The 12,522-nt window shown below is 41.4% G+C and overlaps 1 protein-coding gene across 4 annotated transcripts in view; it reads left to right on the top strand.

Moving 5' to 3' along the window:
- ATP8A2 (ATPase phospholipid transporting 8A2) overlaps positions 1 to 12,522 on the top strand; it is a 999,149-nt gene that overhangs the window by 743,367 nt on the left and 243,260 nt on the right. For all 4 annotated transcript variants that reach the window (XM_073662455.1, XM_073662456.1, XM_073662454.1 and 1 more), the window contains one exon: positions 932 to 1,039. In XM_073662455.1, the coding sequence (XP_073518556.1) occupies positions 932 to 1,039 (108 nt within the window). The remainder of the gene's footprint in view (positions 1 to 931; positions 1,040 to 12,522) is intronic.

Here is a 12,522-nt window from a genome sequence, read left to right as displayed (position 1 = left end):
TTCCCAAAGCAAATCACATGCACGCTCATATACCTGGCAAACATGTGGATGGGGAGGTACAGGGGCGTCATACGTGTCCCTGGGATGTGTTCATTCTCTGAGTTTAAAGCTATTTTCTGGTTTTGGAACCCCCCCTGATTGCAGTTTGTTTTTCTGAGTTATTAGCAGTGCTACAGCCAATAACTGACTCTGCCGTAGTTGACTGCACAAACCGCTAAGAGCAATTGAGCTCACTGATTGGCTGCAGTGCTGTTGACGTGACATCAGCTCTGCAAACAATAAAAGACAATGGGAGCAGCGGTGGAGACTCAGCTATGGACCCGGGGTGGTTGCGTAGAGCACAGTTTGTATTATTTAAAGGGAATCTGTCACTAGGTGTTTGCTACCCTGTCAGAGAGCAGCATGATGTAGGGACAGAGACCCTGATTCCAGGGATGTATTACTTACTGGGCTGCTTGCTGTCATTTTGATAAAATCAATTTTCTCTGCTGCTGATCTAGCAGTTGAATGCTGAGCTCTGTATAACCCCGTCCACACCACTGATTGGCAGCTTCCTGTATACACTGTGCATAGACAGAAAGCTGCCAACCAGTGATGGGGGCGGGATTAAACAGAACTCATGAATATGAAGGACTACCTGGCAGCAGGTTTACTAGTTTTTTAGTGATAATCTCTTGCTGATAAAACTACATTAAGCAGCCCAGTAAGTGACACATCACTGGAATCATGCTCTCCTCCCTTACATTATGCTGCTCTCAGATTAGGTGGCAAAAAACCTGGTTACAGATTCCCTTTAAAGCAAACTAAAGTTGGGGGACAGGAGTTTTCCGAAATAGCAAAACCCCTTTAATGTTATCATACAGGACTATAGTTTCATCTATATTGATGTGACCACAATTATGTTTAATCTGAATCACTCTTCATCTTGCAGTTCAGTCATCTGGCCGTCTGGGGAAGCATGCTGATGTGGTTGGTGTTTTTTGGTGCTTATTCCACTATTTGGCCTATAATCCCTATTGCTCCAGACATGCTTGGACAGGTCAGTGACTTTGTCTCTTATTTTACGCGATAAGAACTGAACATAACTTACATTGTACTTATTGATTTTCAGTAATGGGACGAATAAATTCTGTAGATTTCAAAATTGGTTAAAGAATTAAAAGTCACTTTCCTATGTTTTGGCTAATGGACAAAGCAAACTTAAAGCTGCTGAGGGGTCGGATGAGATGGGGGACTGCTCTTCCGAATGAGTAAAGTGACCTTCCGAGTCCTCTACATAATCTATCCCTGTAATATATTGATATATTCAGATGGCAGATTAATTTTAAAATCACATATTACATAACATTTCTGATGGAAGAATGTGGCATGGTGAGGAGATCTATAATCTCTTTCTTTGGACAGTTAAAAATCCATAAAATAAATCCGAACAAAACTTTAGCTGATTTTGGTGTGGATTTGCCTCTGCTAATCTTACTGCTGCAATAATCCAAAGCAAGTGGAAAAATCCGCAGCAATCCACATGTCAATTTACGCTACAGATTTTCACTGCTTATTTCTGCAGATTTTCCTTGGATTTTCTGCATCTGAAATATTATGTGTGGACGTACGCTTTACAACCCGCACCGCAGGTCAAATTCTGCGTGGAAAATTTCAGTGGCATGTGAATGAGATGAAATTTACTTAACTTGTACTATTATCCACTGGTAAAATCCACAGCTATTCCATCCTGTGTGAATTTACCCTTTTACAAAATACAAGTAACACCCAAAACATGCGTTCACCGCCAGTATATAACATCGGAGGTCCTATACTATACACTGAGCTACCATTGGGTTTCTTAAATAAATAAGGACATTATTTTATGGTTCCTTGATATGGATGTACCCAGGAGGCCTTAGATCCGGGGTACATGGGGACCACAGATTAGATAAACCCTTGAAAAATCAAAAAAGCAAAATTATTATTTTTGATTTGTAAAGAAAATAAACTTTTGCAATTTCTATCACGTCTCCTGCATTCTTCTTTTTGCAGAGACTATCTTTATACTAACCATTTATACTGGCGATCCGTCTATTTGTGCCGTTAGATAAGAAATGATAAGTTTAGCAGAAACTTCCACCACCTGATCATATATATGCCTGATATCGCTGTCTTACGTGGACTAAATGGAAACTAAATCCTGATTTGTTGCCGTGGATTTAAAAACTTTAATTGTAACCCCCCCCCCAAAAAAAACAATCTGTCCTTCAAATTGTAGAAGTAAAGGGGTCACAATGGCATTTCTCAGCCGCTCCTGCATAATTATGCTTTATAGCTAGCTCATTAATTTTCTCATTTCTCTGGGAAGATAACATTGCTCCAATGCCTTTTCATGAAGGATTATTTGCGTCATTGTCTGGGGGAGATATTACCCGGCATAGAATGGAATTATGTCTTCGTTTACCTACTAGGAATTAATTGTCCTGAACTAATACCCAGTATCATTGTGATTGACACTTGTTCTTCTGCAAATAAAACTCGCTAGGACCTCAGAGGTAATGTCAGGTATTCAGCTTTTAGCTGGAATGCATGTTAAAGGGGTTCTTGGGATTTTTACATTGATGGCCTATCCTTAAAGAGGTTGTCCACCACTTAACCATTGATGACCTATCCTTAGGACAGGTCATCAATGTCTGATCGCCTGGGGTCCAACACCCGACATCCCCGCCTATCAGCTGTTATCGGTGTCAGCGACGGCGGCCGGAAATACTCACTTGAGAAACTGGCCGTCAGGATAGGTCATCAGTGCTAAAGTAATGGACAACCTCTTTAATGTGATCATACTCAATAAATGATCCCAACAGGACAGAGTGACTATCAAATTTGTATTGCAGTATCCCAATTCTTCCTCTATGTCAGATATTAGGACAAAGAAGGATTGGGCATGTTGGATTTCGACATGCCCAATTCTTTGTTCTCAATTACGTTTACTCGCGTCCAGAGGTGCCATGCAGTAGTTTATTCTCCTCATCTACTTGAGATCTGATCCCAGCATGCATGTGCATGGGGAGTGGGAAGAATTGCTGTCGGTTGAAAGCCATGTACATGTGTATGGTCAGCTTTAGGACAGTTTAAGAGAGAAGTAAGGATTGGGCATGCTAAATATAAGTATGCTCCATCTTGAATTTTCCAGGGGGATAAGTCATTGTCAGGTGTGTGGCACATGCTTGACACCAACCAATGTACATGTGAGTAGTGGAAGTCGGAAGAAATTGCTGTCAGCCCAATGCTCGTTTGTCCAGCAGCTATTTTAGATGTGTGGGCACCCTTAGGACAGGCTTTAGGTATAGGTAAGGGTCAGATCTCTTTTGCCCGTACAGATCAGAAAAATGAAATTAGTGGCAAAGCAGCTGACATACATCAGTGACCATCCCTGGTACTGCCATTCTCTTGTATGGGAGAGATGCTATTAACAGTGAAGCTGCCTTGCCCCATTCCTTTCGCAGATACGAGGTGGTGTCCCCACAAGTGAAGCATAAGCTCTTCAATTTTAAAATACATAGCAGAGCTAAATTTATGAACTCCTGGGTATCCTAGTAGACTAAGATAATGTTTAGTCAATCATAGACAAGTCGTAATATTGTGCCAAGTAACATATCTTAGTCTAGAGGAAATATAACTTTATACAGTGCCTCGTGAAAGTATTTGGCCCCCTTGAACTTTTCTACCTTTTGCCACATTTCTGGCTTCAAACATAAAGATATAAAATTAAAATTTTTTGGGGAAGAATCAACAACAAGTGGGACACAATTGTGAAGTGGAACGAAATTTATTGGATATTTTAAACTTTTTAAAAAAATTAAAAACTGAAAAGTGGGGCGTGCAATATTATTCGGCCCCCTTGAGTTAATACTTTGTAGCGCCACCTTTTATTGCGATTACAGCTGCAAGTCTCTTGGGGTATGTCTCTATCAGTTTTGCACATCCAGAAGCTGAAATTCTTGCCCATTCTTCCTTGCAAAATAGCTCGAGCTCATTGAGGTTGGATGGAGGGCGTTTGTGAACAGCAGTTTTCAGCTCTTTCCACAGATTCTCGATTGGATTCAGGTCTGGACTTTGACTTGGCCATTCTAACACCTGGATATGTTTATTTTTGAACCATTCCATTCTAGATTTTGCTTTATGCTTGGGATCATTGTTTTGTTGGAAGATAAATCTTTGTCCCAGTCTCAGGTCTTTTGCAGACTCCAACAGGTTTTCTTGCAGAATGGTCTTGTATTTGGCTCCGTCCATCTTCCCATCAATTTTAACCATCTTCCCTGTCCCTGCTGAAGAAAAGCAGGCCCAAACCATGATGCTGCCACCACCATGTTTGACAGTGGGGATGGTGTTTTGAGGTCGATGAGCTGTGTTGCTTTTATCCCAAATATATCGTTTTGCATTGTGGCCAAAAAGTTCGATTTTGGATTCATCTAACCAGAGCACCTTATTCCACATGTTTGGTGTGTCTCCCAGGTGGCTTGTGGCAACCTTCAAACACGATTTTTTTATGGATATCTTTGAGAAATGGCTTTCTTCTTGCCACTCTTCCATAAAGGCCAGATTTGTGCAGTGTACAGCTGATTGTTGTCCTATGGACAGACTCTCCCACCTCAGCTGTAGATCTCTGCAGTTCATCCAGAGTGATCATGTTCCTTTTGGCTGCATCTCTGATCAGTCTTCTCCTTGTTCGAGATGAAAGTTTAGAGGGACGGCCGGGTCTTGGTAGATTTGCAGTGGTCTGATACTCCTTCCATTTCAATATGATCGCTTGCACACTGCTCCTTGAGATGTTTAAAACTTGGGAAATCTTTTTGTATCCAAATCCGACTTTAAACTTCGCCACAACAGTATCTCGGACCTGCCTGGTGTGTTCCTTGGTCTTCATGATGCTCTCTGCACTTGAAACAGAACCTTGAGACTATCACAGAGCAGGTGCATTTATACGGAGACTTGATTACACACAGGTGGATTCTAGTTATCATTACCAGTCATTTAGGACACCATTGGATCATTCAGAGATCCTCACTGAACTTCTGGAGTGAGTTTGCTGCACTGAAAGTAAAGGGGCCGAATAATATTGCACGCCCCACTTTTCAGTTTTTCATTTTTAAAAAAAGTTTAAAATATCCAATAAATTTCGTTCCACTTGACGATTGTGTCCCACTTGTTGTTGATTCTTCCCCCAAAAATTAGAATTTTATATCTTTATGTTTGAAGCCAGAAATGTAGCAAAAGGTAGAAAAGTTCAAGGGGGCCAAATACTTTCACAAGACACTGTATAGCACCAAGAGAAGAGACTCGATCCCCAGGGAAGTAGCTGGAGCCTGAGAAAGTAAGTAGAAACTTGGCAAGTATCAAGAGCACTACATCAACGTCTATCACAGTCCTAGGTAAAATGAAATGGACACAGTAGATTTGGCTTCAGGCCCAACTGAGGATGAGCTCAGCGTGATACAATCAAACTACTGGTAGAGGGCAGAATTTACAATGTGGATTTTGACAAATTTTTAGGCGCAAAGAGAAGTGGAGATTTTTCACCTAGATCAGATCTGCTTTCATGATCAGTGGAATCTTGCTGATCTGAACAGGGTGTTACCTGATTTTATTTGTCAAAAATTTTTAGAACCTTCCCAGCAGACTTTGCTCATTCATCTGAGCCTGCTCCGACTTCAAAAGTTATACTTTTTCCTTCAGTCAAGCACTTCCCTCAGGCTTACTGTTTTTAGATGTCTTTATACTGTGTAGAGGGTGTAAAAAGATCAACATTTATCAGGTGTTCCTTGTATCTCTAGGATATTTGAAAACACAAAGTTTAAAGGACTCATTTCTATTTGAGTAAAGGCACGGTAAATGAAAGCAGTGGGTAGAGATGAGCGTACCTTTTAAAATTCAAATTCACCGTTTTCATCAAATTTCTATCAAAAATTGGATTTGCAGCTAATCGAGTCACTGTTAATAGCAAATAAGACAAAGCCTCCAATTGCCCTAAAAAGATGCATGTAACACGCCGAGGTCTCCTAGGACTATATCCAACTGCTGTGAATGTCTGTAACACAAATACAGCCTTAGCAATGTCAAACTGACCTCGACAAAGAAACGTATGGGAACCAACAACTTCTTTAATAACACAATACAAGGAAAGGCTTTTCATGCCTTTTAAAATAAAAAAAAATGTCCAAAAATTATCCCTCTTAATTTTTGTGATCAGGCAGAATGTTCTGTTGCTGCCTGGGTCTACCATGGTGTCCAGACCACAGGAAACATAGAGTAAAAGTTTGATTGCTGGTTTGATCATCCTTTCCAATATAGTGATGAAAAATAACATTTCAACAGCCTTTTATATGCCCAGTCCTGGGCAGGGTTCTACTGGGGAACTTCACACCAGTCAAAGCACAAAGAACCCTAATTTTTTTTTGAAAAATGAGAATTTGTTTTTAAGAAAATTGCAGTCACGGAAGTCCAAGAATTTTTCATACAATACATTTTTTACTTTTGTGCCCAGCCCTGCGCAGGGGCCCAATCCTGCTCAAAGCCCTACCTGGTAAAATCACCCTAATTCATGCCAAAAATGATGGTGAAGCAAAGGCAGCTTTCTTCAAGAAATTGTGGTGGCTAGGTATCTTCAAGACAATGATCTCATGTAGTCATTTTGCAAAACACAGTACAATCCAGATGCCACAGCATCGATTGTAATGAAATTGAACATGTTTGATTTGAGTTTCCACATAAACACACCACTGGAAGCACGTTTCTTGGACCCCCATATGGGTAACTGATGACACAACGGAGCAAGAGGCGGTAGAGTATAGAAAGAAGTAGATGAGGATGGTGATGGTGATGACAATGACCAGGTATAACTTGAACATGCAGTCTAGCTACCAGAAAGATGATTGCAAGGAGGAGGACAACTTGAGCCATGCTCACCCTGGAAAAGAATTCTCAAACCCAAGATGTCCACATATAGAACACACCACTAACAGAACTTTCAGACGTTGTTAAGCCTCTTCCACCAACAGTAATAGCGGCATCACTCCCTTCAGAACTGATCGATAAAGAAGCAGATTTGCCTCCAGAAAATCTTTTTACTGGATGTCGGCTCAGCTTTTGATTGCTAACGTCACCCTCCTCCTGTGATTACATCTCCTTAGCACTCCAGTCTGGTTCCCGGGTCCTATTCACCACGCAATCATCTTCATCTCTGACGCGCTTAACAGTTGCCTTAAGCCCCCGTCTCACATAGCGATATCGCTAGCGATATCGCTGCTGAGTCACGGTTTTGGTGACTCACCAGCGACCTCACCAGCGATGTCGCTGTGTGTGACACTTTGCAACGATCAGGCCCCTGCTGTGAGGTCGCTGATCGTTGCAAAGTGTCCTGGACCATTTTTTGGTCGTTGGCCTCCCGCTGGCCAGCACACATCGCTGTGTGTGACCAGCGGGACCAACGATCTAGCTGGTAACTATGGTAAACATCGGGTTACTAGGGGCACGCGCGCACTTAGTAACCCGCTGTTTACCATGGATACCACTCTGCTACGGTGCGCGGAGGCTCCCGGCGCACCGTAGCAGAGTGGTATCCATGGTAAACAGCGGGTTACTAGGGGCACACGCGCACTTAGTAACCCGATGTTTACCATAGTTACCAGCCTGCTCCTGCTTGCAGCAGGCTGGTAACGGGAGCAGGACATCGTGGAACGATTCTTTCCACGATATCGCTGCTCCCCTGATCGCTGGTAAGCCTGCCTGTTTGACAGCTCACCAGCGATGTATTAGCGATGCAGCAACGATCCCTGACAGGTCGTATCGTTGTCGGGATCGCTGCTGCATCGCTTAGTGTGACGGGGCCCTTAGTGTGAGAAATGTCCTTATCTCTAAGCCCCTTCCTCCCCCACATCCCATCCTTCTCAGCTCTATATTTGCCCTGACTCAGCATGCCACTACAATCATGGCTGCCAGTGCCCCTACCACCATGGCTGACTAAGTCACCAACACAATTAGGCATTTGAATCATGTCCCACTTTTCCCCCAGCTCCATGTCTTCGAGTACAAAGGCTGCCTGTTCATCTCATTCAATACATCAACAGGAAGAAGTTATTGTTGTGAAATAGTTTCATTAGTACCCGGAGTTCTGGGGCTTAGAGAACTAATGGGCAGAACAGATGGACATATCATTGACGGAATTCAAAATCCGTAATGTAAAAGATTAACTGTTACGGGAGTGGGAGAGGTGGACTGTGCAAAAAAAACAAACTCAAACTGACTATGTTGCTGCCAGAGGTAACACATTCCACTGAGACTGAGACTCTTCATGTGCCATACTTTCCATAATGCTTCCCACTTCTTCCCCACTAATACACTTGTCACAGTCTTTGTAGACTCTCCTCATTGAAAACACATGAAAACTTGACTGGGCTGAGTGCTTACTGTATGTGTGTAGACAGAGATAACTCTCTGACAAAATAATGTTCAACTGACAGCTATATTATGTGTATGGGCAGCTAATGTTTATGATTCTAGGTGCTGGCATGTAGAGTGCCTGCGGGAGGAAAATATAGACCTGCGGGAACAGTATTGTACTGCTGTCCTGGATCCATACATGTGGCTATGCTGCCTGCATGAACTGTTATATATTGATACTTACTGTATGTTGTATTGGAAGCAGATTTAGATCCATTATGGATTTTTTAAGCTGGTGTCATATTCAATCTGGACTCTTCATTTCTAGGCCACCCCACCCAACGTACGCTATATCCAGACATGTACATATTGTACATCATTCTCCGAAATAGAAAGTTCTTGTCTAGAGGGCATGTAAGGTTAAAATCCAGCACTAAACAATCAGTGAAATAAAAATATGGATCTAAGCATTTTAAAAGCAGAAATTGTTGTGATGTGAAAGCATATTTGTGGTTTTTGGGTCTTCAAAGCAGCTGCTATCCCTACATTTGTAGCACAAGATTCCAGACAGCTCCTAAGACGCACGGCACTCACTTTTCATTGGTCATTAGCGGTATATATTTTATTTTATTTCCCACAGTAACTTTATACATTTGGCAGTAAAACAAGAAGAATATGACAAAGCCAAAAAGAAATTCAAGCACTAAAATCCATAAAAGCTATTAGATGTTATCTCCTTACTGTACTGTAGGATATAGCATATAATTATGCTTGGATTTTACAACATAAGCGATAATGACATTGGAAGATCTTATCACCGGAGCCTTCCTCATACTTGACAGAATCTACAGGTCTTTAAGGAAATGCCGCAGTATTAAGATAAACATTTGTTTTCTATTTCATTTTTTCTTTTTTTGCAAAAATCTTTTTATTGTCAGACCGATGGAGTTTTCATGTGGTTAAAGAATTGGAAGCAATATCTGATTTTACATAACTATCTTGAATAGTATCAGACTGTGTAAGGACTGTACTGACATTGGAAATGGTAACACCCAGTTAATTTCCAGGAGGAATAATGGAAATTTGGAATAATGGATTAATGGCAAAAGGCAGGATTCTAGGAAAAGATGCTCCAGAATTGATATTTTATGCTGAATACAAGTATTTACTAAAACTGACATTTCAGGCGTAGTGACATTTAAGTGGATAAAGTTCTAATGGGACGGTTTGTGGCTTTCCTTAACTGTTGTAGAAATTGTAATAAAAGCTCAAAAATAAGAAAACTCAGCAGAAAATTGTTATGTTCTATGTAAGATCAGATAAAAGCATAAACTTGTATGAAGCGAGGCCGTGCCCACTGGAAGGCTTCTTCCTGGGAGTATGCACAGTGTCGACCCGGGGTGCCAAGGGCCCAGCAACTATCAACTCCAGGGCCCCACTTTTCAGCTACATGCAAATGTGACATTATCCTCAATCACAAATTTATATAACAATGGACTGGGTAGATTGTTACATGAATAAGATGCCGCCTTTGTCTGTACATAGTGATTCAAGTATATAGTACCAAGTACTGCTCATATAAGAGGATGGTGGCCCACCGGAGGATTCTCCTGCTCTCCTGTGGGCCAATCCAAGCCTGAATATGCATATCGTATACATCACCGCCGTTCCTGGCTCAGAAACCAACGAATCCTCGCAGAGCACAGTGCGTGCATTGGGGGGATTCATAAGTCTGCAGTCACACAGAGTTTCATTTTATAGTGGACAACCCCTTTAAATAGATAAAGATTAAAGGGGTATTCCCATCTGCAAGATCCTATCCCAATATGTAGTAGGTGTAATAATAATAATAATAGCAAATACCTCCAATTAGAAATGTAGTATAGTTTTTCTGATTCGCTTTGTCTCTTTCCTCATGTGCAGGCATTGCAGGACCTTAGGTATCCATGATTACGACCACTAGCAACTAGCTGTCCACTATATCAGTGGTCATAACCATGGATACCTAAGGTCCTGCAATGCCTGCACATGAGGAAAGAGACAAAGCGAATCAGAAAAACTATACTACTTTCCTAACTGGAGGTATTTACTAATATTATTATTATTACACCTACTACATATTGGGATAGGATCTAGGAGATGGGAAATCAGTGTTAGTTTCGGACCACTCCTTTAACTGAGAATCCCTCAGTGAGCTTGTTCTGATGGGAAAGTTTATAACTCTTTTATCTATCTTTTTCTGAGCTCCTCTCAGCTGATTTATTTATGGCTAAAGACCGCATCAATAGCAAATATAGAGAAAAACAAAGAGCCTATAAAAGCCAAACGATGAATCAAAAGTTATTTTAAGCCCTAATAAGATGCATTTAAGTTAAAAAAAATATATATATACAGTACAGACCAAAAGTTTGGACACACCTTTTCATTTAAAGATTTTTCTGTATTTTCATGACTATGAAAATTGTACATTCACACTGAAGGCATCAAAACTATGAATTAACACATGTGGAATTATATACTTAACAAAAAAGTGTGAAACAACTGAAAATATGTCTGATATTCTAGGTTCTTCACAGTAGCCACCTTTTGCTTTGATGACTGCTTTGCACACTCTTGGCATTCTCTTGATGAGCTTCAAGAGGTAGTCACCGGAAATGGTCTTCCAACAATCTTGAAGGAGTTCCCAGAGATGCTTAGCACTTGTTGGCCCTTTTGCCTTCACTCTGTGGTCCAGCTCACCCCAAACCATCTCAATTGGGTTCAGGTCTGGTGACTGTGGAGGCCAGGTCATCTGGCGTAGCACCCCATCACTCTCCCTCTTGGTCAAATAGCCCTTACACAGCCTGGAGGTGTGTTTGGGGTCATTGTCCTGTTGAAAAATAAATGATGGTCCAACTAAACGCAAACCGGATGGAATAGCATGCTGCTGCAAGATGCTGTGGTTGCCATGCTGGTTCAGTATGCCTTCAATTTTGAATAAATCCCCAACAGTGTCACCAGCAAAGCACCCCCACACCATCACACCTCCTCCTCCATGCTTCACGGTGGGAACCAGGCATGTAGAGTCCATCCGTTCACCTTTTCTGGGTCGCACAAAGACACGGTGGTTGGAACCAAAGATCTCAAATTTGGACTCATCAGACCAAAGCACCGATTTCCACTGGTCTAATGTCCATTCCTTGTGTTCTTTAGCCCAAACAAGTCTCTTCTGCTTGTTGCCTGTCCTTAGCAGTGGTTTCCTAGCAGCTATTTTACCATGAAGGCCTGCTGCACAAAGTCTCCTCTTAACAGTTGTTGTAGAGATTTGTCTGCTGCTAGAACTCTGTGTGGCATTGACCTGGTCTCTAATCTGAGCTGCTGTTAACCTGCGATTTCTGAGGCTGGTGACTCGGATAAACTTATCCTCAGAAGCAGAGGTGATTCTTGGTCTTCCTTTCCTGGGGCGGTCCTCATGTGAGACAGTTTCTTTGTAGCGCTTGATGGTTTTTGCAACTGCACTTGGGGACACTTTCAAATTTTGCCCAATTTTTTGGACTGACTGACCTTCATTTCTTAAAGTAATGACGGCCACTCGTTTTTCTTTACTTAGCTGCTTTTTTCTTGTCATAATACAAATTCTAACAGTCTATTCAGTAGGACTATCAGCTGTGTATCCACCTGACTTCTGCACAACACAACTGATGGTCCCAACCCCATTTATAAAGCAAGAAATCCCACTTATTAAACCTGACAGGGCACACCTGTGAAGTGAAGACCATTTCCGGTGACTACCTCTTGAAGCTCATCAAGAGAATGCCAAGAGTGTGCAAAGCAGTCATCAAAGCAAAAGGTGGCTACTTTGAAGAACCTAGAATATAAGACATATTTTCAGTTGTTTCACACTTTTTTGTTAAGTATATAATTCCACATGTGTTAATTCATAGTTCTGATGCCTTCAGTGTGAATGTACAATTTTCATAGTCATGAAAATACAGAAAGATCTTTAAATGAGAAGGTGTGTCCAAGCTTTTGGTCTGTACTGAATATATATATAGTATCCCCAACCATGGACAACCTCTTTAAATTACATGGTATTTTCTGATAATATGTCCCCTCTAAAGA

Source organism: Phyllobates terribilis, unplaced genomic scaffold (genome assembly GCF_046119375.1).
Source record: "Phyllobates terribilis strain yellow unplaced genomic scaffold, ASM4611937v1 Scaffold_2__4_contigs__length_985480577, whole genome shotgun sequence".
NCBI lineage: Eukaryota > Metazoa > Chordata > Amphibia > Anura > Dendrobatidae > Phyllobates > Phyllobates terribilis.
The sequence above is the reverse complement of the archived record's forward strand: the minus strand, read 5'-3'. Positions and strand labels throughout refer to the sequence as shown.